The 21,476-nt window shown below is 27.2% G+C and overlaps 2 protein-coding genes across 2 annotated transcripts; one reads left to right on the top strand and one right to left on the bottom strand.

The window, feature by feature from the left end:
• Positions 1 to 1,056: 1,056 nt before the first annotated feature.
• Positions 1,057 to 1,983, top strand: LOC124937072 (temperature-induced lipocalin-1-like). Its single transcript, XM_047477585.1, has 2 exons — positions 1,057 to 1,518; positions 1,602 to 1,983. Exons 1-2 carry the CDS (start codon positions 1,144 to 1,146, stop codon positions 1,785 to 1,787), a joined length of 561 nt encoding a protein of 186 aa, XP_047333541.1. The 5' UTR covers positions 1,057 to 1,143; the 3' UTR covers positions 1,788 to 1,983.
• A 10,826-nt stretch (positions 1,984 to 12,809) lies between these two features.
• On the bottom strand, positions 12,810 to 14,573 carry LOC124933932 (CBL-interacting serine/threonine-protein kinase 6-like). The gene has a single exon (XM_047474376.1). The coding sequence runs from the start codon at positions 14,301 to 14,303 to the stop codon at positions 13,005 to 13,007; it is 1,299 nt and encodes a 432-aa protein (XP_047330332.1). The 5' UTR covers positions 14,304 to 14,573; the 3' UTR covers positions 12,810 to 13,004.
• Between the last annotated feature and the right edge of the window lie 6,903 nt (positions 14,574 to 21,476).

Below are 21,476 nucleotides of genomic sequence, written 5' to 3'. Positions count from 1 at the left end.
GGAACAATAATTGCTTCTTAATTACCACTATTTATTGTAAAGAAATTTATTAGGTATAACTGTTTGATGATTATTGTAAAGAAATTTATTAGGTATAATTGTTTGATAAAATTAAAATTAAAAAAAAAAATATTTGTTTTACCTATGTATAGAAGATTGGACAAATGAAATTAATGTAAAATTAATAAAGGTAAAAATGATAGATTTATTTAGGTTGTATTTAGAAAATTTTCAACTTATCAATTTATATTATTATTATTGGAAAGAATAATTGATTTTTTCTTGTGGCCAACAAATAATTATTCTCATGTTAATTAATTAATTATTATTGTGAAATAATAGATTATCATCAAATCAACCTAATTTCTTATATTCCTAATAATGTTAAATCTTATATTCAAAATAAATAAAATTCAATTAAATAATAAAATATTTTTTTGATTTTTTTATGTAAAAGAAAATTAATATTTTATATATAAATTTTTAAAAAAAATAAACTAAAATTAATATATTCTTACTACTTAAAAGTTAATTATAACAATTCTAAATTATAATTTAAATTCTTACCTCAACAACCAAAAACAAATTTTTTTTTTCTTAAATTAAAACTTGAATAAATAACTTTTCATATTAAAAGATATATATTTTAAATTAAAATCTTATATTATTTTAATTTCTATATCAGAAATTTATAATTTAGTATGATTTGAATTTGACAACTATAAACAAATGAAATATATATATAAAAAAAATAAAAATTAGAAAAAATAAGTCTTATTTAAAATATAATTTATTTAAATTATATCTTGCCCTAAGTAAATCATTTATTATTATTATTATTATTATTATTATTATTATTTTAGAATAATCAAATATAACATATATATATATATATATATATATATATATATATATATATATATATATATATTCTAGATGCTTATAGTAAAATCTAGAACAATAGTCACAATTCACAAGTACACATTTAAGGCTATAAATCAGCCACGTCATCATCACATCTCCTTTTATTATGATCAAATAGAGACAGTTAAAGATAGAGTTTTTCAGATATCACGCCTTCAATCTAGGGTATCCTAAACCCTAATTTCCAATCCAAAATTCCCCCCAAAAAAACCCAGAAAAATGGCGAAGAAGACAATGGAAGTGATGAAAGACGTCGATGTAAAGAAATACATGGGTCGCTGGTACGAAATCGCTTCATTCCCATCCTTATTCCAACCGAAAAACGGAGCAAACACAAGGGCAACATATTCACTCAAAGACGACGGCGCCACCATCAACGTTCTTAACGAGACTTTCACAGACGGTAAGAAAAGTTTCATTGAAGGAATCGCGTATAAGGCAGATCCTAAAAGTGATGAAGCTAAGTTGAAAGTTAAGTTCTATGTTCCTCCTTTCCTACCGTTATTCCCTGTTGTTGGTGATTACTGGATTCTCTATCTTGATGATGATTATCAGTATGCCTTAATTGGTCAGCCGTCAAGGAAATATCTTTGGGTATGTTGAATTGATTCAAAATTGTTAAAGAAATCATGGGTTTTGTTAGGAATTGATTAATGGGTTGTGGGTTTTTTTGATAGATTTTGTGCAGGGAGAATCATATGGATGAAGATACATTCAATTTTCTGGTTCAGAAAGCAGTTGAAGAGGGTTATGATGTGAGTAAGCTGAAGAAGACAACACATTCGGATACTCCACCGGAAGGAGATGAGATTCCTAAGGATACTAAGGGTGTTTGGTGGATCAAATCTCTGATTGGGAAATAGTTTTTAAAACTAATGGGTAAGAAAATGAAATAAAAGCAAGACTATAGTTGATGGATTTATTTTCATGTGAAATGTTTTCTTTATTAATATTTGTAAATTACTGTTTAAGGGTGGACAACCATGTGTGTTACTGGTTTATTATATTGATATTTTAAGTTCTTTTGTTTGATAGATATTGCAATTTTAGTTTATGGGTTGATCAAACTGAATTAGACTGATGCATAAAATTGGTTTATTTTATTTAGATTGGATTGTTTTTTTCTTCTAGTTTTTAATTTTTTTGTGCTAACTATGAAACCATATTGATTTCTTTCTGTTGGATTAGTATGGTTTGGTTTAACTTTTGGATATTTTATCTTCCACTTTGTAGTATAGTCAAATTCCAAGCTTTCTTGAAGTTTTTTTTTTATGTGGGGGTTATGCTGCCTGTGAACACACTTGATTTCTTTCTGCTGGATTTAGTATGATTAGTTTATTTTAGATATTATCTTCCACTTTGGAGTACAATCAAATTTCAAGCCTTATTACTCCTAGCTTGAGATAAGAGGTTCTATTCTTGTAACACTATGTGAGTTTTTATTTTTCATGTTAACAGGATGTGTTAGACTGTGAAACCACTGATTTCTTTTTATTAGATTGAGTATGTTTTTTTTTTTTAGATATTTTATCTTAAGCCAGCAAAGACTGATATTATGCCAAGCTTGAGTCTGTCTAATTAATAAGAGATTCTATTTTTCACTTTCTTGCAACAAATGGCTCAATTTCACTTCATGTGAGAGCAGTAAAAAAAAAATAGTTTTTATTTTTTATGCTATTTCTTTATATTGGATTGAGTATGATTCGGTTTTCTTTTAGATATTTTTCTTACACTTTGGATTACATTCTGAATCTTGAACTTATTACTCCCATCAATAAGATGTTCTATTTTTCACTTAGATTGAGTATGATTTGGTCAAATTTCAATCCAACCAGTCTTTTTATTATAATTACTCCAAGCTTGAGTTTGTCTTAAGATAAATAAGAGGTTCTATTTTTCAAAGTGGAGTACAGTAAAATTCCAAGCCAATTGAACTTATTTTATTCTTGTAACGAATGGCTCCACCTTGCTATATTTGAGTTTTTATTTTTCATGTTAATGTATGTTGAATATGTAACTACTCCGATTTCTTTCTAATAAGTATGGTTCGATTTTTCTTTTAGACATTTTATCTTAAGCCAGTAAAGACTATTGAACTTATTACTTAATAAAAAGATCTATTTTCCACTAATTATTAATTTTAGTAAAACTACACTAATTTTTTTCTATTGAATTGAATATAGTTTGTTTTTTAAAATATTTTATCTACAATTAAATTCCAATCCAAGCAAATAAAGACTATTGACCTTATTATTCCATACTTACCTCAATCAATAAGAGAGCATTCAATGGAGTATATTGACTGTGATAAGAGGATTTATTCTTGTAATGAAATTGTGAAACCACAATGATAATGAGTTTTTATTTTTCATTTAGGTATGTTGTAGGTATGTTGATTGTGAAACCACACTGATTTCTTTCTATTGGATTAAGTATGGTTCGATTTTTCTTTTAGACATTTTATCATAAGCAAGTAAAGACTATCGAACTTATTATTCAATAAGAGGATTTATTTTACACTTTCTTGCAACAAATGGCTCAATAACTCCATGTGAAAGCAGTCGATTTTTTTATTGGATTGTACTACACTAATTTTTTTCTATTGGATTGAATATGATTCGTTTTTTTAAAATATTTTATCTTCAACTTTAAAGTACAATCAAATTTCAATCCACTTTCTTACTAAGAATGGCTCAATCTCTCCATGGGAGAGCACTCAATATTTACCTTGCTACAGTTGAGTTTTTATTGTTCATGTTAAGGTATGTGATTGTAAAACCATAATGATAATGAGTTTTCATTTTTTATATTTCATATTTAATATGTTAATTGTAAAACCATGCTGATTTCTTTCTATTAGATTGAGTATGGTTCGATTTTTCTTTTAGACATTTTATCTTAAACTAGTAAAGACTATCGAACCTATTATTCAATAAGAGGATGTGGATTATTTTTTAGTAAAACCACACTAATTTCTTTTTATTGGATTGAATATGGTTCGTTTTTTTTAAATATTTTGTCTTCAACTTTGGAGTATTATCAAATTTCAATCAAGCTAGCAAAGACTATTGACCTTATTATTCCAAACTTGAGTCTCAACCTCAATCAATAAGAGGTTCTATTTTCCACTTTCTTACTATACATCTCCATGTGAGAGCATTCAATATTTTTTTATGCAGAATATAAAGAGGTTTTATTCCTTTAACGAATGACTCGACCTTGCTACATTTGAGTTTTGATTTTTCATGATAAGGTATGAGATTGTGAAACCACAATGATAATGAGTTTTTATTTTTCATGTTAGGTATGTTGATTGTGAAACCACACTGATTTATTTTGATTGGATGAGTATGATTCGATTTTTGTTTTAGACATTTTATCTTAAGCAAGTAAAGATTATCGACCTTATTACTAAATAAGAGGATATATTTTCCACTTTCTTGCAACAAATGGCTCAACAACTCAATGTGAGAGTAGTCGATTTTTTTTACTAAAACCACACTAATTTTTTTTATTGGATTTAATATTGGTTCGTTTTTTTTAAATATTTTATCTTCATCTTTGAAGTACAATCAAATTCCAATCCACGCTAGCAAAGACTATCGACCTTATTATTCTAAACTTGAGTCTCAACCTCAATCAATAAAATGTTCTATTTTTCACTTTCTTACTACGAATGGCTCAATCTCTCCATGTGAAAGCACTCAATGTTTTTTATGCAGAGTACATTGACTGTAATAAGAGGTTTATTCTTGTAACGAATGGCTCGACCTCGGCACCTCGCTACATTTGAGTTTTTATTTTTCATGTTAAGGTATGTGATTGTGAAACTACAATAATAGTGACTTTTTATTTTTCATATTACATATGTTGATTGTGAAACCACACTGATTTCTTTCTATTGGATTGAGTATGGTTTGGTTTTTCTTTTAGACATTTTATCTTAAATCAGTAAAGACTATGGAACTTACTCAATAAGAGGATCTATTTTCTATTTTCTTGCAACAAATGGCTCAACCTAACTCCATGTGAGAGTAGTCGATTATTTTATTTTAGTAAAATCACACTAATTTATTTCTATTGGATTGAATATGGTTCGTTTTTTAAAAACATTTTATCTTCAACTTTAGAGTACAATCAAATTTCAATCCAAGCTAGCAAAGAATATCGACCTTATTATTCCAAACTTGAGTATCAACCTCAATCAATAAGAGGTTTATTTTCCACTTTCTTAGCATACCTCTCCGGGTTAGAGCATTCAATATTTTTTATGCATAATATATTGACTGTGATAAGAGGTTTTATTCTTGTAACGAATGGCTCGACCTCGCTACATTTGAGTTTTTATTTTTCATGTTAGGTATGTTGATTGTGAAACCTAACTGATATCTTTCTTTTAGATTGAGTATGATTCGAATTTTCTTTTAGACATTTTATCTTAACAAAGTAAAGATTATTTAATTTATTACTCAATAAGAGGATCTATTTTCCACTTTCTTGCAACAAATGGCTCAACAACTCCATGTGAGAGTAGTCGATTTATTTTTAGTAAATCATACTAATTTCTTTCTATTGGATTGAATATGGTTTGTTTTTTAAAAATATTTTATCTTTAACTTTGGAGTACAATCAAATTCCAATCCAAGCTAGCAAAGATTATATACCTTATTATTCCAAACTTGAATCTCAACCTCAATCAATAAGAGGTTCTATTTTCCACTTTCTTATTACAAATGACTCAACCTCTCCATGTGAGAGCTCTCAATATATTTTTATGCAGAGTATATTGACTTTGAAACCATACTAGTTTCTTTCTATTAGATTGAGTATGGTTCGATTTTTCTTGATATTTTATCTTCCATTATGGAATACAGTCAAAATTCAATCAACTAGTAAAGAATATCGAACTTATTACTCCAAATTTGAGTCTGTCTCAACCTCTAATCAAGAAGAGGTTCTATTTTCCATTTTCTTACAACTAATGGCTAAACCTCACTCCATGTAAGAGCATTCAATTTTTTCTAGTTTTTATTTCTTAAGTTGGGGGTATATGTTGAGTATAAAAATCATACTGATTTCTTTCTATTTTGGATTTAGTATAGTTTGGTTTTTCTTTTGGATTTTTATCTTCCAATTTGGAGTACATTCCAATTCTAAACCAACAAAGAACTTATTACTCAAAGCAAGTGACTCAACGCTTGAGTCTGTATCAACCTTCTATCAATAAGAGGTTCTATTTTTCACGTTTTGCGACGTATGACTCAACCTCACTCCATGTGTGAGCATTCAAAAAAATTTCTTGTTTTTATTTTTTATGCTCGGGGAATGTTGACTATGAAATCACACTGACTTTTTTCTATTGGATTGAGTATGGTTCGATTTTTTCTTTTAAGATATCCACTTTTGAGTACAATCAAATTCTAATCCAAACAAGCAAAGACAATCAAACTTATTACTTCAAGCTTGAGTCTGTCTCAACCTCCGATTAATTCCGATTAATAAGAGGTTCTATTTTTCACTTTCTTGCCACAAATTACTCAACCTCACTTCATGTGAGAGCAGTCAATTTTTTTTTAGTTTTTATTTTTTATATTTGGGTATGTTGAATGTGAAACCACAAAGATTTATTTCTATTTGATTGAGTATGATTTGATTTTTCTTTTAGATATTTTATTTTACACTTTGGACTAAAGTCAAATTCCAATCCAAGCCGCAAAGACTATTGAACTTATTATTCTAAGCATAAGTTAATTTGTCTCAACCTCCCAGATGTTCTATTTTTTACTCTTTGCAATGAATGACTCAACTTCACTACATGTGAGATCAGTCAAAAAAAAAAATTCTAGTTTTTATTTTTTATGCTAAGGTACGTACGTGACTGTAAAACCACACTGATTTATTTATATTGGATTGAGTATGATTCGGTTTTCTTTTAGATATTTTATCTTTACTTTGGAGTATAGTCAAATTCCAATCCAAGTCAACAACTATCGAACTTATTACTCCAAGCTTGAGTTTGTCTTAACCTCTTATCAATAAGAGGTTTTATGTTTCACATTTTTTGCAACGAATGGCTCAACCTCATTCCATGAGCAGTCTAAAATTTTCTTGTTTAATTTTTATGCTAAAATATGTACTGTGAAACCACCCTGATTTCTTTCTATTGGATTGAGTATGATTATGTTTTTATTTTAGATATTTTATCATCCACACTATCAAATTCCAATCTAAGCAAGCAAAGACTATCAAACTTATTGATCTACAATGAATGGCTCAACCTCACTCTATCACTCTACGTGAGAGCAATATTTTATCTTCCACTTTGGAGTATATATAGTCAAATCAAATCCAATCAAGGAAGATGAATGGGTCGAGGAAATGACGGTTATAGAGGGAGACAGGCATTTGATAAATATACTATTGAGTGTTACAATTGCCACAAGCTTAAACATTTCTCTTATGAGTGTCTAACCAAAAAAAATGAAATTAAAGCACGCAGTTTGTTGAACTAGTGAAGATTTTTCTTAATGTTATATGAAAAATAAACAAGGTGAGTGATAAAGAAAAATCATGGGTTATTAAATTTGGTTGTAGCAATCATATGTGTGGGAAAATAAAATGTTTTATAGACTCAATGAAAACATTTTTAAAACCATTAGATTTAGAGATGAAAACATTTTTAAAACCATTAGATTTAGAGATGATACATGTTTGAAAGCTAAAGACAAAAGAGATGTACAGGTTATCGTGGAAGGAACTGTGTAGATTATTCAAGATGTTTTCTATGTTATTGATCTGAAAAGTAATCTTTTTAGTGCAGACCAATTATTAAAAAAATATCTGACAGTTCTTCTTCAAGAAGAAAAGTGCAAGATATATCATCAAGAGAATGAAATAATTATGACAACACAAATGGCAACAAATGAAACTTTTATTCTTCATTCTCAAAAGATAAAGAAAGAATAAGTATGTTTCTCATCTATAGAAAGTGAAACTTGGTTATGGAATCAAATGCATGGTCATTTAATTATTAGTGGGTTAAAAACTCTTCAATAACTTACATGGTGAAGGGACTTCCAAAGTTTGAAACTCTTTCAAGTTTGTGTAAAGATGGTTTGATAGACAAACAAAAAAGGATCCATTCCTTAAAGAAAATAAGGGGGAGCAGAACAAATATTTCAATTAGTCTATAGTGATATTTAGGGTCTTATCAATCTACATCAAATGGAAACAAAAAATATTTGTTTAATTTTATTGATGATTTTAGCAGAAAAATCATAGTGCAATTTTTTACTGAAAAAACAGAGACTTTCAATATTTTTAAAATTTACAAATATCAAGTTGAGAAGGAGATTGAAATTAATCTGAAGTGTCTTAGAAGTGATCTTGAAGGAGAATTCACATTTATTGAGTTTGCAAATTTGTGTAAAGATCATGGAATAAAAAGTTCATTTCAGCCTACACTCTACAGCAAAATATAATTGCTGAAAAGAAGAATCAAACTATTATAAACATAGTAAAAAGTACAGTTTCAAGGAGGAAAATTCCAAAAAAACTTATGACCAGAAGTTGTCAATTGGACTGTCTATATTTTGCATAGAAGTCCAACATGTAATACTATAACTTCAGAAAATGTTTGGAAGGGTTACAAACCGTAGTTAAACACTTTAGAGTATTTGATTGTATATCTTTTGTGCATGTTTCTGATATTAAAAGAACAAAATTAGATGACAAGTTTAAAGTGTTTATAAACTATACCATTCAGCCACTGAAAAGATAGATATAAGTAGGCATGTGAAGTTTGAAAAATGTGAAAGTTGGAATTGGAATACTGGTTCTATAAAGGAAAGTAGTGTCATATCTATTTTGAAAAAAAAATGATGATGTAGGACATCATAGAAATAAGACAAAGTAGCGACAAAGTTATAAATGATCAAAGGCAAAATAATAGTATTTTAAGTGATAATGTGCAAGTTATTGTTGAAAACAATACTATTAATGTTGTTAAACAAATACTACTAATGTTGTTACTGAAGATAATACTATTATAACATAATAAAGTATTATAACATAATAAAGGACTTTAAGAGTTAGAAGACCACTAAAAGTGATCCTATATTGTTTTGTGAAACTACTAAAACACTAAAATGGAGAAATATTATGATATGAAAATATAGGCTATTGAAAAAAATAATACATTGGATTTGACTAACCTATCAGTTGAAAGCAAAGAAGATATGTGTGAAATGGATATAAAAGACTAAATTAAATGAGAAATGAGAAGTTGATAAATATAAAGTTTAGCTTGTCTCAAAATGATATAATCAAGAAAATGGAGTAGACTATAATTAGGTTTTTGCACATTTTACTTAATTTGATACAATTAGAGTTGTAATTACAATGGTTTGTTATAAAGAATTGGAGAATTTATTAACTTGATATAAAATCAGTCTTGCTGTATGAAGAACTAAATGAGAAGTCTATATTCAACAATCACCTAGTTATGAGAAAAAATGTCAAGAGAATAAAATTTTCAAAATAAAGAAAGTATTGTATGGTCAAAAATAGGCCCTAGAGTTTGGTAGAATCGCATTGAAACTTATTTCAGTAAATGAGGTTTTAAGATATGTCAGTATGAACATACTCTTTTCATCAAGGTGTAGAATCGCATTTATACCAAATAAGAAACATGCTCTTTTCATCGAGGTGTATAATCGCATTGAAACTTATTTAAGTAAATGAGGTTTTAGACAAATGTATGTTTCTAATTGTATGTGTTTATGTGGATGATCTTATATTGTTAAAATCTTGAAGAAAAAAAGTGTAAACTGAAAATGTATGTTTACTAATTGTAAGTGTTTGAAATATCTTATTTAGGAAAGATGAGATTAGAATTGAGGTATTGTAGAAGTAAAATGACATTTTTATTGGGCATAAAAAATACACATGAGATTTTGAAGAGATTCAAGATGGATCAAAGTAATTCGGATCTAAAAAAAATGGGACAACGGATTAAGTATGTAGCCCGCAAACACACTTAACCATTTAACCAGGCACAGAACTTGCCGTCTGACGGACTCAAACCCAGAAACTTAAAGTTAATATCCACCTTTTATTGTCGTTAATGTTCGACGTTATAAACTAAAAAATCATAAAAAGAAAAGAAAGTAGATAATACTACTTATAAACATATGGTGGAGAGTTTGATGTATCTAATAGCAACTAGATTAGATATAATGTTTGTGGTAAGTCTCCTACTATATTTAGATTGTCCCACTGAATCATATTTTGTTGCAGCAAAAAGATTATTAAGATATTGAAAAGTCAGATGGATTTGGGGATTGTGATAAGGAAAAGTATTTCTGAATATGATTTTATATTTTGTCTGGAGTAGTATTTTTTTATCAAATCAGCTCTTAAGGTAATTTTTAATATATATGTATATATTATTTATAGTGTTCAAGATATACGCATGGATTCTTGTCCCAATTGACATCCCTAGCCAGACTCTCAAAATAATTGATATAAAAGAAATAGATCAAACCAGAAATGGGACCAATGTATTTGGAGCCGTGTTTGTGGGTGTGGACTGTGGAGTGTTGTAATTTGTAATGAATATAATCATAAAACCAATGAAGAAGGTTATAATTAGTCATGTTGATGTTGAAATGGCTAAGAGAATATAATCATAAAACAATGAATTAAGAAAGCTTTTGTAAAGAATGATGTAGTATAATAGCTATCTATTGTATATGGTTATGGTAATGTATATACAAGTCCAAAAGTGGTGGACCAAACTTAAAGCTGAAAATGACCTCTCTTTGCATGTGGTGGTGGGGTTTCTTCAACTTGAAAATGACAAATGAGAACATATATTAGTAATGGTGTCCCCTCTCCAGAACACTCCATATGGTTGCTTCAAATGGATATGTCTACAAGTCATTCTTTAGTATACAAATTAATGATTCTTAAGTGTTATAGACTAAACAAGGCATGGTCATGGATTCAAAAAATATGTTAGATTGTTATCGAAAATCAAGAATTTTTTCACTCTCTTATTTTGAAACTAGTTGCGGATGACTATATGGTGTCGATGAGGAAGGTTCAATCGATCACGGGTGACACGAATTATCGAGACTAGACAGAAACATCTATGAAAACCATGATCATGGTATTTTATTCTTATACTTTAGAACAATACATTGATAACCAAGTCTGTCTTTTTAAAAGATTGATGAAAATTTAGAAAGTAAAAAATAAGGGACAGCTAATGGTGAAACTTACCAGCTTCTTCTTATCAATAATGTATTAGCATGAAAAAGACTTTAAAAAATGAGTTGCTAAAAATGTTATACTAGTTTTGAAGTTCACCTAAATTTCGAGCTTTATTAATGTGTTAAATAATAATTAAAGTGATTGTGTGGTTAAAAGAAAATTCAAACTTTTCCCTGAAAAAAAAAAACTATCAATTCAAATTCAATTTGAATTCCTTATTTCCATAGAGGAATTGCCACATGTAGCATACCCATTACCCACCCTGATTAACCATTAAAATTTATTAAAGAAATACACGACTTATTTAAAAAAGACTAATTAAGTAATCAACAAAAAGAAGAATCAAATTGTTATACCAGACAAATTTCCAAATGAAAAACATCTTTAAAAAAATACTATACTAGTGTATAACCCATAAATTGGGCAAATATAAAATCATCTTATATATTAAATAATGGTTTGTCTTAATATATAAAGGTGCACAAATAGTCAAATTAATCAACATAGTCAAATTAACAACATATTCATACTAAAAAAATTAACAAGTACAGTGTTTACATAATTATGTTTTTTACTAACTAAAATATTTATATAAAAAAATTAAATTATTCCATAACTTTTAATGATAATAATATTTAAGGAAAATTACCTGATTGACCCTCCAACTATTTTGATCACTTAACTTTAGTCTTTAAATTTTTTTTAAAATAAATTGTCCCTCATTTTCTCAAAAAGATCACTATCGACTCTTGTGTCAATTTTTTTAATTAAACCTAACGATTGTAACTAAAAGTCTTTAAACTATTTTGATCCTAATGAAATTATTTATATGATATGGAAATTCGTACCGAATTGTAAAATTGATTTAGTTCAAAGTAGAATATCAAAATTTCCTCATATAAATGGAGTTTTGTTTCTCAAATTTTCATACAATAATTCCTTGTTATGGCTATATATGTACTTGATTATTTACATTATTCTTGATAAAAATAAGTTATTAGTTGTTGATGACCTTAACATTTCAAACCTGGTCTGGATTATGAACAAGCGGAAGAGGTGATATATATGATCATGACGAGTCGGCACTACAATATTGTTGGAATCCTATGTAACAATCGCTTGAGTTATTCGAATTGTCCGAGCCTCTAACTATCAAAATCTCAACAAAGTAAAAGATGCTATCGCTTGTACCTGTTGGTTGATCACATGAAATTTTGAATTTATCATGTTTCATCTCTTCATCCACCGTCTTTTGTTTATGGAATGAAAACGATCATCGCTAGGTTATCTTTAACTCAAAAAAATTGACATTAATAACCCTTCCTAAAAGTTTGAGAGACGATTTATTTTAAAAAATAGTTCGAGGTAATATTTATATATAAATATAGTTCAAAATTTCATTCACTTCACGAATGGAACTATTGTGACTTTCTTTAAGACAAAAAATAAATAAATTAGAGCTTTTTGAAAATAAAAATAGTATTTATATCTAAGAATATATTTATTTATTATTCATAATTTTAAAAAATTACTTTTTTTTTCAATATATACATAAAAATCCAAATATTATACAAAATGTTTTGTCCATAAGCTAATAGACCTACTCCAAATAGCCAAATTGTGTACAAATTCATTGAAAGTCACCTCCACCATAACCAAACAAACATAAAAACAAACATATCTATCAAATTACCCAACTGGACACATTACCAACTGATGAACATAAACAGATACCTAAATCACAAACATTACTATACACATTGGCCAGCTATGATTCAACAAACAAACAAACAGACATGAATTCATCAAGCAGGTGTCGGGTGCTCGGAAAGTGATGTCCATTCAATATCTTTCAGCGCTGGCCGAAGTTCCGTTCTACAGAACTGATTATACTCAAACGTATCCCCACTCGTCTTCTTCACCTCCACAACAAGAAACGATGGCGTCAAAGCAAACATATCTGCCGATATCCCCAATTGCCCTTTTCTTCCATTCTCTAATCTCTGCAATCTAACACTTGTTGCTTTCTCTTCTCCTCCTCCCTTCTTCATCACCTCAAATTTCCCTGCCTTCGCCGCCATCTCTTCCAGCCTCAATACCACGCTACTAGCAGGCCTAGTCGTTGCGAATCGTAGCTCTTCCTTCTCAACTCTCCTCTTCTCCTCAAACAATGGAGATAAATCGAACCCTTCTGAAAGAGATATTATATGGAAAGCATTCATATTCATACTTTCCATATCTTTTACAAATTCACTCTCCTTCTTATCTACCTTAACAGCTTTCCCCAATCCTTTCTTGAACCAGGAAGATTCCATGATCTTACTAATCGTTATCCTTGTCTCTGGATTCGGATCCAATAATTTACTAATCAATTTTCTCGATTCAGATGATAACCATGGTGGGCATTTGAATTCTCCTTTGTAGATCTTCCTATACATAACCATTATATTATCATCCTGAAACGGTAAAAAACCTGCTAAAAGAACAAACAGGATAACCCCACAAGACCAAATATCCGCCTTAGCACCATCATATCCTTTCTTCAAAATTACCTCCGGCGCAACATAAGCCGGAGTTCCACATGTCGTATGAAGAAGACCATCTTGTCGTAGTTGATCGGAGAATGTGCTTAATCCAAAATCGGTTACTTTCAAGTTTCCATCACCATCAAGTAATAAATTCTCAGGCTTTAGATCACGATGATAGACACCTCGGCTATGGCAGAAATCAATAGCGGAGATCAATTGCTGGAAGTAATGTCTAGCTGAATTCTCCCGTAAACGACCTTTAGCGATTTTGGAGAAGAGTTCACCGCCGCGTACGAGTTCCATAGCGATGTAGATCTTCGTTTTGGACGCCATAACTTCATATAATTCAACGATATTTGGATGTTTAACCATCTTCATAACCGAGATCTCTCGTTTAACCTGCTCCATCATTCCAACTTTAACCACCATCTCCTTCCCAATAACCTTCATCGCCACGCTCTTCCCTGTCTGCAGATTCCGAGCATGATAAACCTTCGCGAAAGTTCCATGCCCTAACTGCCGTCCGAGATCGTACTTCCCGTGTAACGCGCTACACTTATCTCCTTTCTCTTCCATTTCTCGTCAAATTGATTATACAAAAAGCAAGGAAACTTACAGGAATCGAAAGGAATATGAGATTATCAGTGATCGATCACCCGTCCTCGACGTGTTTCCGGTGGAAATTCCGGTCGTCGGCGTTCTTCTCGGCCCTACCACCGGTCTGAGATTTAGAAAAGGAAGTCTCTGATATCATCTCTCTGCATTCCCTAATAGCCACAATTGCAACCAGAGAATTTTCTCACCTCTCAATTAGGGTTTGAGTGATCAATTCTCTTATGGTTGTATGATCCCAAATCGGTGTTCTTTATAGAAGGTTTTTGTGTGTATAGAAAGACGATTTTACCCTTCTTTGAATTAGGTGTCAAAATGGGTCAATTAAGTAGATTTGTAAACGGACACGTGTCGACAAATGTATGGTATACTCCACGTGATTGTAGTTTTAGCTATTAGTGGAAAGTGATGCGAATATTAATATTTATTATGTGGGCCCATAATCCAATGTTATCTATTAACTTAATAGTAATGTTCATTCTAGTCTTTTAAATTTAATTTGTGTTCAATTCAACCCTTGTCTTCAAAAGATTCATTTAACCATTTTCACATTTCCTGTTATCATTTGAATATTATATTTATTCATTGTAACTTGTCTCATACGAATCCCAGGATTTCCATTTTCACATTTCCTGTTAATAAAAATATCATTTTTTATTCATTGTAACTTGTCTCATGTGAATCCAGGATTTTGTTTTTCTCTTGTTAAAAAATTATAGGTATTACACTGAACATATTAAGTATTTTAGTTGAATCGATATAAGAATGCCTCTATGATAAAATAAAATAAATATACGAAATTTAGAAAGGGATTAAAATACCCAATTTAAATAGCAAATTTATATATATTTAAAATTATATAGTTGGAAAGTAATTATGCTAAGAAAACATGAAAAGTTAAATTAATTATATTTAAATAAGTGAAAACTAACTATATATATATATATATATATATATATATATATATAAAGAAAGAATATGAAAGTATAGTTTAGTATATTTTAGTATAATTGGATGAAAATATAGAGAAAAAAAAAAAGGAAAAATATGAAAATAAGAAAATAAGAAAAAAAACACAAAATCGTTGTCAAAACAGATTATCAACAAGTGAGTAGACAATCGAGAAGATGATTTAGAATATTAATGCATATAAATCGTTTTGAAAGAATAAATAATACACCAATTTCTAAATAAATGGCTTGTTATATTCGATTTGTTATATCCGATGAATTTGTTCTAGGGTCAAATATTTATTTTATAAATAATTTAATTTTTATTTTTAAAAATTTCTTTGTTTAAATAAACGAACCAAAACCTTTTGAAATAGTTTTTTACTGATTATTTTTTTTATTTATAAATATAACTCTTTATTATTATTATTATTATTAGTAATTTTGTGTTTTATTTTTTGTTAGCTTCATATTATTATATATTATATTTTATTTTATTTTTATTTAAGAGTAATGTATAGTAAAAAGGTGAAATTTCAAATAATAGTAAAATGGGTGAGGCTGGACCATTATTTTGTTTGTTACCAAAGTCAATATATATATATATATAATTTTGAAAACATTATGAGCCACATCTATAGTATAATTTTAATAAAGTTCATTTATTCTTTTATTTACTTTTTTTCATAATTTTTTAAGCATCAATTTGTTTTTATTTTATCATTCAAATCATAGTTTTTCTTGTGGTCCTTACAGGACCGCAGCACAAACCCATAAATTCTTTACAAAGTTATCTAGTTTAGCTAGGGAGTAGGTGTAAGGACTCTCTGAAACATGTCATGTCTCATTCGACTTAAGTTTGTTTTATTTAGTTTGATTAAACTTTTTCATAACTATTTTTTTTAGTTTGGAATAATAATATTAATTTTGGTTGGTGGTTTATTGTTGGTACATTCAAATTGGGTTGGTGATACTTTTTAAAATATGATCAATTTTTAAATGTATTTAAATAAAATAATCAAATATGAAATTATTTTTCATATTTTAAATAAAAATTTATTGCAACTATTTTTTCATATATATTAATGCTCTTTTGCATGTACCATGTTATAATTTATATGAATTTTTCCTTATTTTGATTATATATATAATTTGTTAATTTTAATTTTAAATATTATAATTATATAACTTTATTATAATTAAAAATATTTATATAATAATTTGTTTTAATACCAACCATAATTTAACTTAGAGATTTATTTGTAAAAATCAAATTTAAGGCCTTGTTCTCTTTGGGTTTTTTAAAAAATTCATCCAAAATCAATTTTCCAATCAATCACTTCTCAACAATCACATCACTCATTTCATTAACCAAAATACTAAAATACCCTCTATTTTAAATTATTAAATTTTATTTTATTCATATATATCAATACCCTTTAAGTCTTTTACCAAAAATAATCATCACCTCCTCAAAATCATCACCAATCATTACTTTTTTCCCTCTCTAGATTTTTTAAAAAACCCCAATCCGAACAAGGCCTAAGATATTTATTTTTTTATACTTTATTTTTATTAAAATTATGGATTATATTAATTAAATATGATCTCACCATAGTGGTTAGTGGTCCGGGTTAATGATGGTTGGGGTCATACTAGTTCTCCATAATTAAAAAAATATTAATTTAATTATTATTAATAATATCATTTAATAAAATAAATATCAATTAAAAATTAAAAATAACTTCTTAGAAATTTACCAGATAAAACGTTTTATTTTACTTTTTATACTTCAATCATATACAATAAACCAAACATAATAATCTCTTAATATAAAACTTATTCTATTTGTACATAGATATAAGATATTACTAATGATATATGAAAACTTGGAGTTAATTTGATCCAAGATATATTTTTTAATCTGTTTTTATATTTATAATCAAATATTAATTAGATGTAGATAATATAGAATCATAAATAAATATATATTTCCTAGAAAAAATAATTTTAAATATCTCTATTAAGTATGATATGTGTATGATACTAGTTACATTTTTCATTAAAGAATTTAGGTTATCGCAAAAACAAAGGCTTAGAGTCAATTTAAACTATATCATTAAATTTAGGGGTCAATTCGGATTTTAAGACCTTAAGGATAGTGTATTTTCTCGGTGGCAAAATTGTGATTATAGTATGAAGTTGGGGTGTTCTGGCTGTATGTCTCAATTATTTTTGTGGAATTTTTTTATTATCAATTATTGCAGCTTTAGAAGGACAGGGTTCTGTTTGGTTTTACCCAATATGTTTAAAGTAAAATAATAATAAGGGGGTAATTATTATTTTTATTTTCATAGACTTTATATAAATATTTTAGATTTCTTCTTAAAGTACAAAGTGTTTGATTTTGATTTAGTACTTAAATATAAAATGCTTAATTAAATATATATATTTTTAATTTTATTTAAATATTTATTAATTTTCATATTTTTAAAATTATTTTCATTGATTTTTTTATTTTAACATTTGTTTTAAAATATATATTTTTTAAAATATCTCATTTAAAGGTTGATTTAGATAAGATAATATTTTAAAATATAACTTGATTATATATATATATATATATATATATTAAATAATTTAATAAAATCCTGAAATTTGGTCTTTTCAAATAAAGTTAATTATTTTATATTATTTAAAATTTATTTAAAATTTATTTTGCAATCTATTTATTTTTTATATTCTTTGTTAATATAACTATAACCATATTTCAAAATTAAAAAAATATATACTAATTAAGAAGAATGTTAGTTCAAAAAGTGATGGTTGAATGAAAACTTAATTATCAAATGTGAGTAGACTAAAATCTTAATTAAGTATAATTATAAAAAAGAATTGCAATTCTTATGTGGAAAAGATATACTGAAGATATATTAAAGGTTCATAAATAATTTATTATTTTATTAAAATTGTAACTTTGTTACTTACTTTAAATAATAAAACAAAAGACAAAATTGGAGCCATCAATTTCAATACTCATTATAATTTAACACCAACCATGCATATAGCATATGATGTTTTTCGTTAAATATCAAATCACTTAATAAATTTAATAGTTTGGTAACTGTTACACTCAATCAATGTTTGGTATAGATAATATAGAACTTAAAAATAACAATAAACCCTTCAAATTCTTGACAAATTTTGATATACATTTCAAACTATATATCTTTATACAGGTGTATAATTAGTTATATATAGTTAAAATTTTATGGAAAATAATGAATAAAATTTAAGCAAAATTTTAAACTTATTAGAATATTATGATTTATAATTGATGATCTTAAAATTTTAGGAATTTATAAACTGTTTTAATTTTATGATTTTATATAAATAAACAAATATATATTTATAAATTCAAAATAAGTTATTAACTATTCAAATAAATAAAGTTTTATAATTTAATAATTAATATTTTTTAAAATATTTTTTTTGTTATGATTTTTATATACTTATTAAATATGTAGATTGATTACATGTGACCATAATTTTCTATGTGACCTCTCACAATTTGCTAAGAACAAACATGCAAAAATAAATTAAACATGTTTATCCTTCATGGAGTGGCCACATGGAGGTTATGGTCATAAGTAATCCAAGTTGTCACTTATAATAAATTGTGATAAACTTGCAAAATATTATAATTTTTAAATAATTATTTTTATCCATTTTTATATGAATTAAATTTATTTTAATTTTAAGAAAGTAAATAAATTAATATTATTAATTTAATAATTTGATAAGTAAACCAATATAATTTTGGATAAACTATAAATTTCTTTTATAAAGCTAAATTATTTTATAAATCAATTACAATTGTCATTACAAATAAAGACTGAAAGTGGGTCCCGACAAACTAGAAATGTAAGAAAAAAATAATTGAAAAAAGTTAAAATAGTGTGCGATTTCATTCTGCCGGACGATTAGTTTCAAAATGATTAAATTGAACTTTCAATTCGGGATTTAGCATGAGAAGAAGACGAAAATTTTTGAGAATCGAAAAAATTTCATGTTTGAAGGGATGCTTAGAGAATATGGCATCAATTACTGCCCCGGTGTCAAATGCAAAGAAAACATTGTTTCAAGAGTTATCGATTCCGATTTGGAGGGTCTTCCTTATGCCTTCTTTTGTCGAGAGGTTAATTGTTTTAACTAATCTGATCAAAAGTGGAGCCCCGGAATACGTTTATTTGTTCCAATCCTTGATTAAAACTCGAGTTAAAGTTAATCTTGATTGTTAATTCGGATAATTTTTTTCATTTTCTTTTCGTCCTAAAATTCCAAGGTAGTCTTCCCTTAATGTCATTTCTACAATTGATTTTTTTTCAATTATGAGCACGACATCATGAGATTATAAAGTGGAGTCAAATTTTCCTAAACACAAATTCAGTTCTTCGTTTTTAGACTACATACAAAAGCTCCTTGAGGAGTAAGGTGATTAACTTCAATTATATTTATAACTATGGGTCGAATCTAGAAATATTTGAGTTAATTAGAATATGAGTAATTCCTACCCAATTTCATATCTCGTTGATAGAGTTACATAAACTATCAATTTAAAGAACCTTTATATATAACAATATTCAATGTATTATTGATTTTGATTGTCTTACTGATTTATTGATTTAGATTCTCTTATTATTCACAATTAATTAGTAATGATTTTGGTCTGGTCCCCTAAAACAATAATAGTAGCAACTATATTTAAATTGTTCTATTTTTTATTTAAAAAAAAAAATCAAACTAATTAAACCTATAAATTTTTGATAAATTTTGATATATAATAGTTTTAATATATTAAGTAGCTCAAATGACCCAATTTTTTTTTTATAAGTTTAATTTTCATTAAAAATATTTTAAAAAGTAGGATTTGTACTCAAATCATATATTCATCCAAAATTTTGGCACATGGCAGTCTGGCAGACCTTAATTTTTTTTAAATCAGACTCACTTGTCTACCAACATAAGTTATTTTGGGGGATTATGATTTTCTTGATAATTTATTAGGGTTTAGGTAGTAGCTGCCATAGGATTCTAATATCTTAATTAATTTATTGTCTTAATTTTTTAAAATATCTTATTGTATTTTGTAAGAAAAACTATATATAAATATATATTAGTATAGCATTAAAAATTAACAAATATACATAGTTCTGCATAGTTTTTTAAATAATCAAATAATGAGTCATGTGCCCAAAGTTTGTATTTCTGCATCTTTTATTTTGTAAAATCATTTCCAGCTTGGGATGGATCGCATAGCATCAAAACGATTCATACTCATGGGGCTTATGCAATTTTATTTTTTGTTGTAAATGATCGATATCTAAACTTGTTAATAATTTGAAAATCGTATTTACGATTCTTTTGTCAATAATTTGTCTTTATGTGTTGTGTAATTTGTTAAGATTTAGTTTTTTTATGATAGGTTAGATGTCAAGATTAAATAAAATCAATATAATACGTTTTAAAAAGAATTTGTATTGTTAAGAAACAATTCTGTATAAAAGTAAGGGAATCGTAGAGTTGATTCCAACATCACACTCAAAGTTTGAATGGCCATCAAAACACCGGAATTAAACATAATGTGAAACATCAAAAAAATAATTATGTAATCTGGAAAAACATTATTCTCCATATTAGTTCTGAACTTAATTGAAACAAAATGTGGCAAATTTTAAATAAATCATTCTCATAATCTACAGTAAAATAATCGGGAATTCATATTATTAGTTCAATTTAAAATTTTCAACAACTCAGGCACCATTCACTGAATATTATTATATTAGTTGCACTCCACAGTCAATTTTAGATATTAATCACCCTTCCACAATATATAATATTTTACATAACCAATTCATTTACTTAAAAATAAATCCAAAATTAAACAAACTCTTCATCAAACAAGTCTAAATTATTTTAGATCAAATGACTAAAATATGCTCATATCTAATATGTTTAAATTATAAATCAACTAGTTAATAATTGTTTTTTAAAGCTATTGATTATTATAATATTGATCTATTTGAATTGACTTTAGTTTAAATCACATACAAAAACAAAGAGTGTTATAATTTAAAAGGCCAATGTACATTATTGGCTACTTTTTTTTATGAACACTTGATGTCAC

The sequence above is a fragment of the Impatiens glandulifera genome, chromosome 4 (assembly GCF_907164915.1).
Source record: "Impatiens glandulifera chromosome 4, dImpGla2.1, whole genome shotgun sequence".
Lineage (NCBI taxonomy): Eukaryota > Viridiplantae > Streptophyta > Magnoliopsida > Ericales > Balsaminaceae > Impatiens > Impatiens glandulifera.
This window is presented reverse-complemented; position numbering and strand designations above follow the sequence as displayed.

Excerpts from the sequence above, each read along its gene's own strand:
- LOC124937072 (XM_047477585.1), top strand. The coding sequence starts at position 1,144 with ATGGCGAAGAAGACAATGGAAGTGATGAAAGACGTCGATGTAAAGAAA. Across the intron at positions 1,519-1,601 it reads CGTCAAGGAAATATCTTTGG|ATTTTGTGCAGGGAGAATCA; the intron begins GTATGTTGAATT and ends TTTTTTTGATAG.
- LOC124933932 (XM_047474376.1), bottom strand. The coding sequence starts at position 14,303 with ATGGAAGAGAAAGGAGATAAGTGTAGCGCGTTACACGGGAAGTACGAT.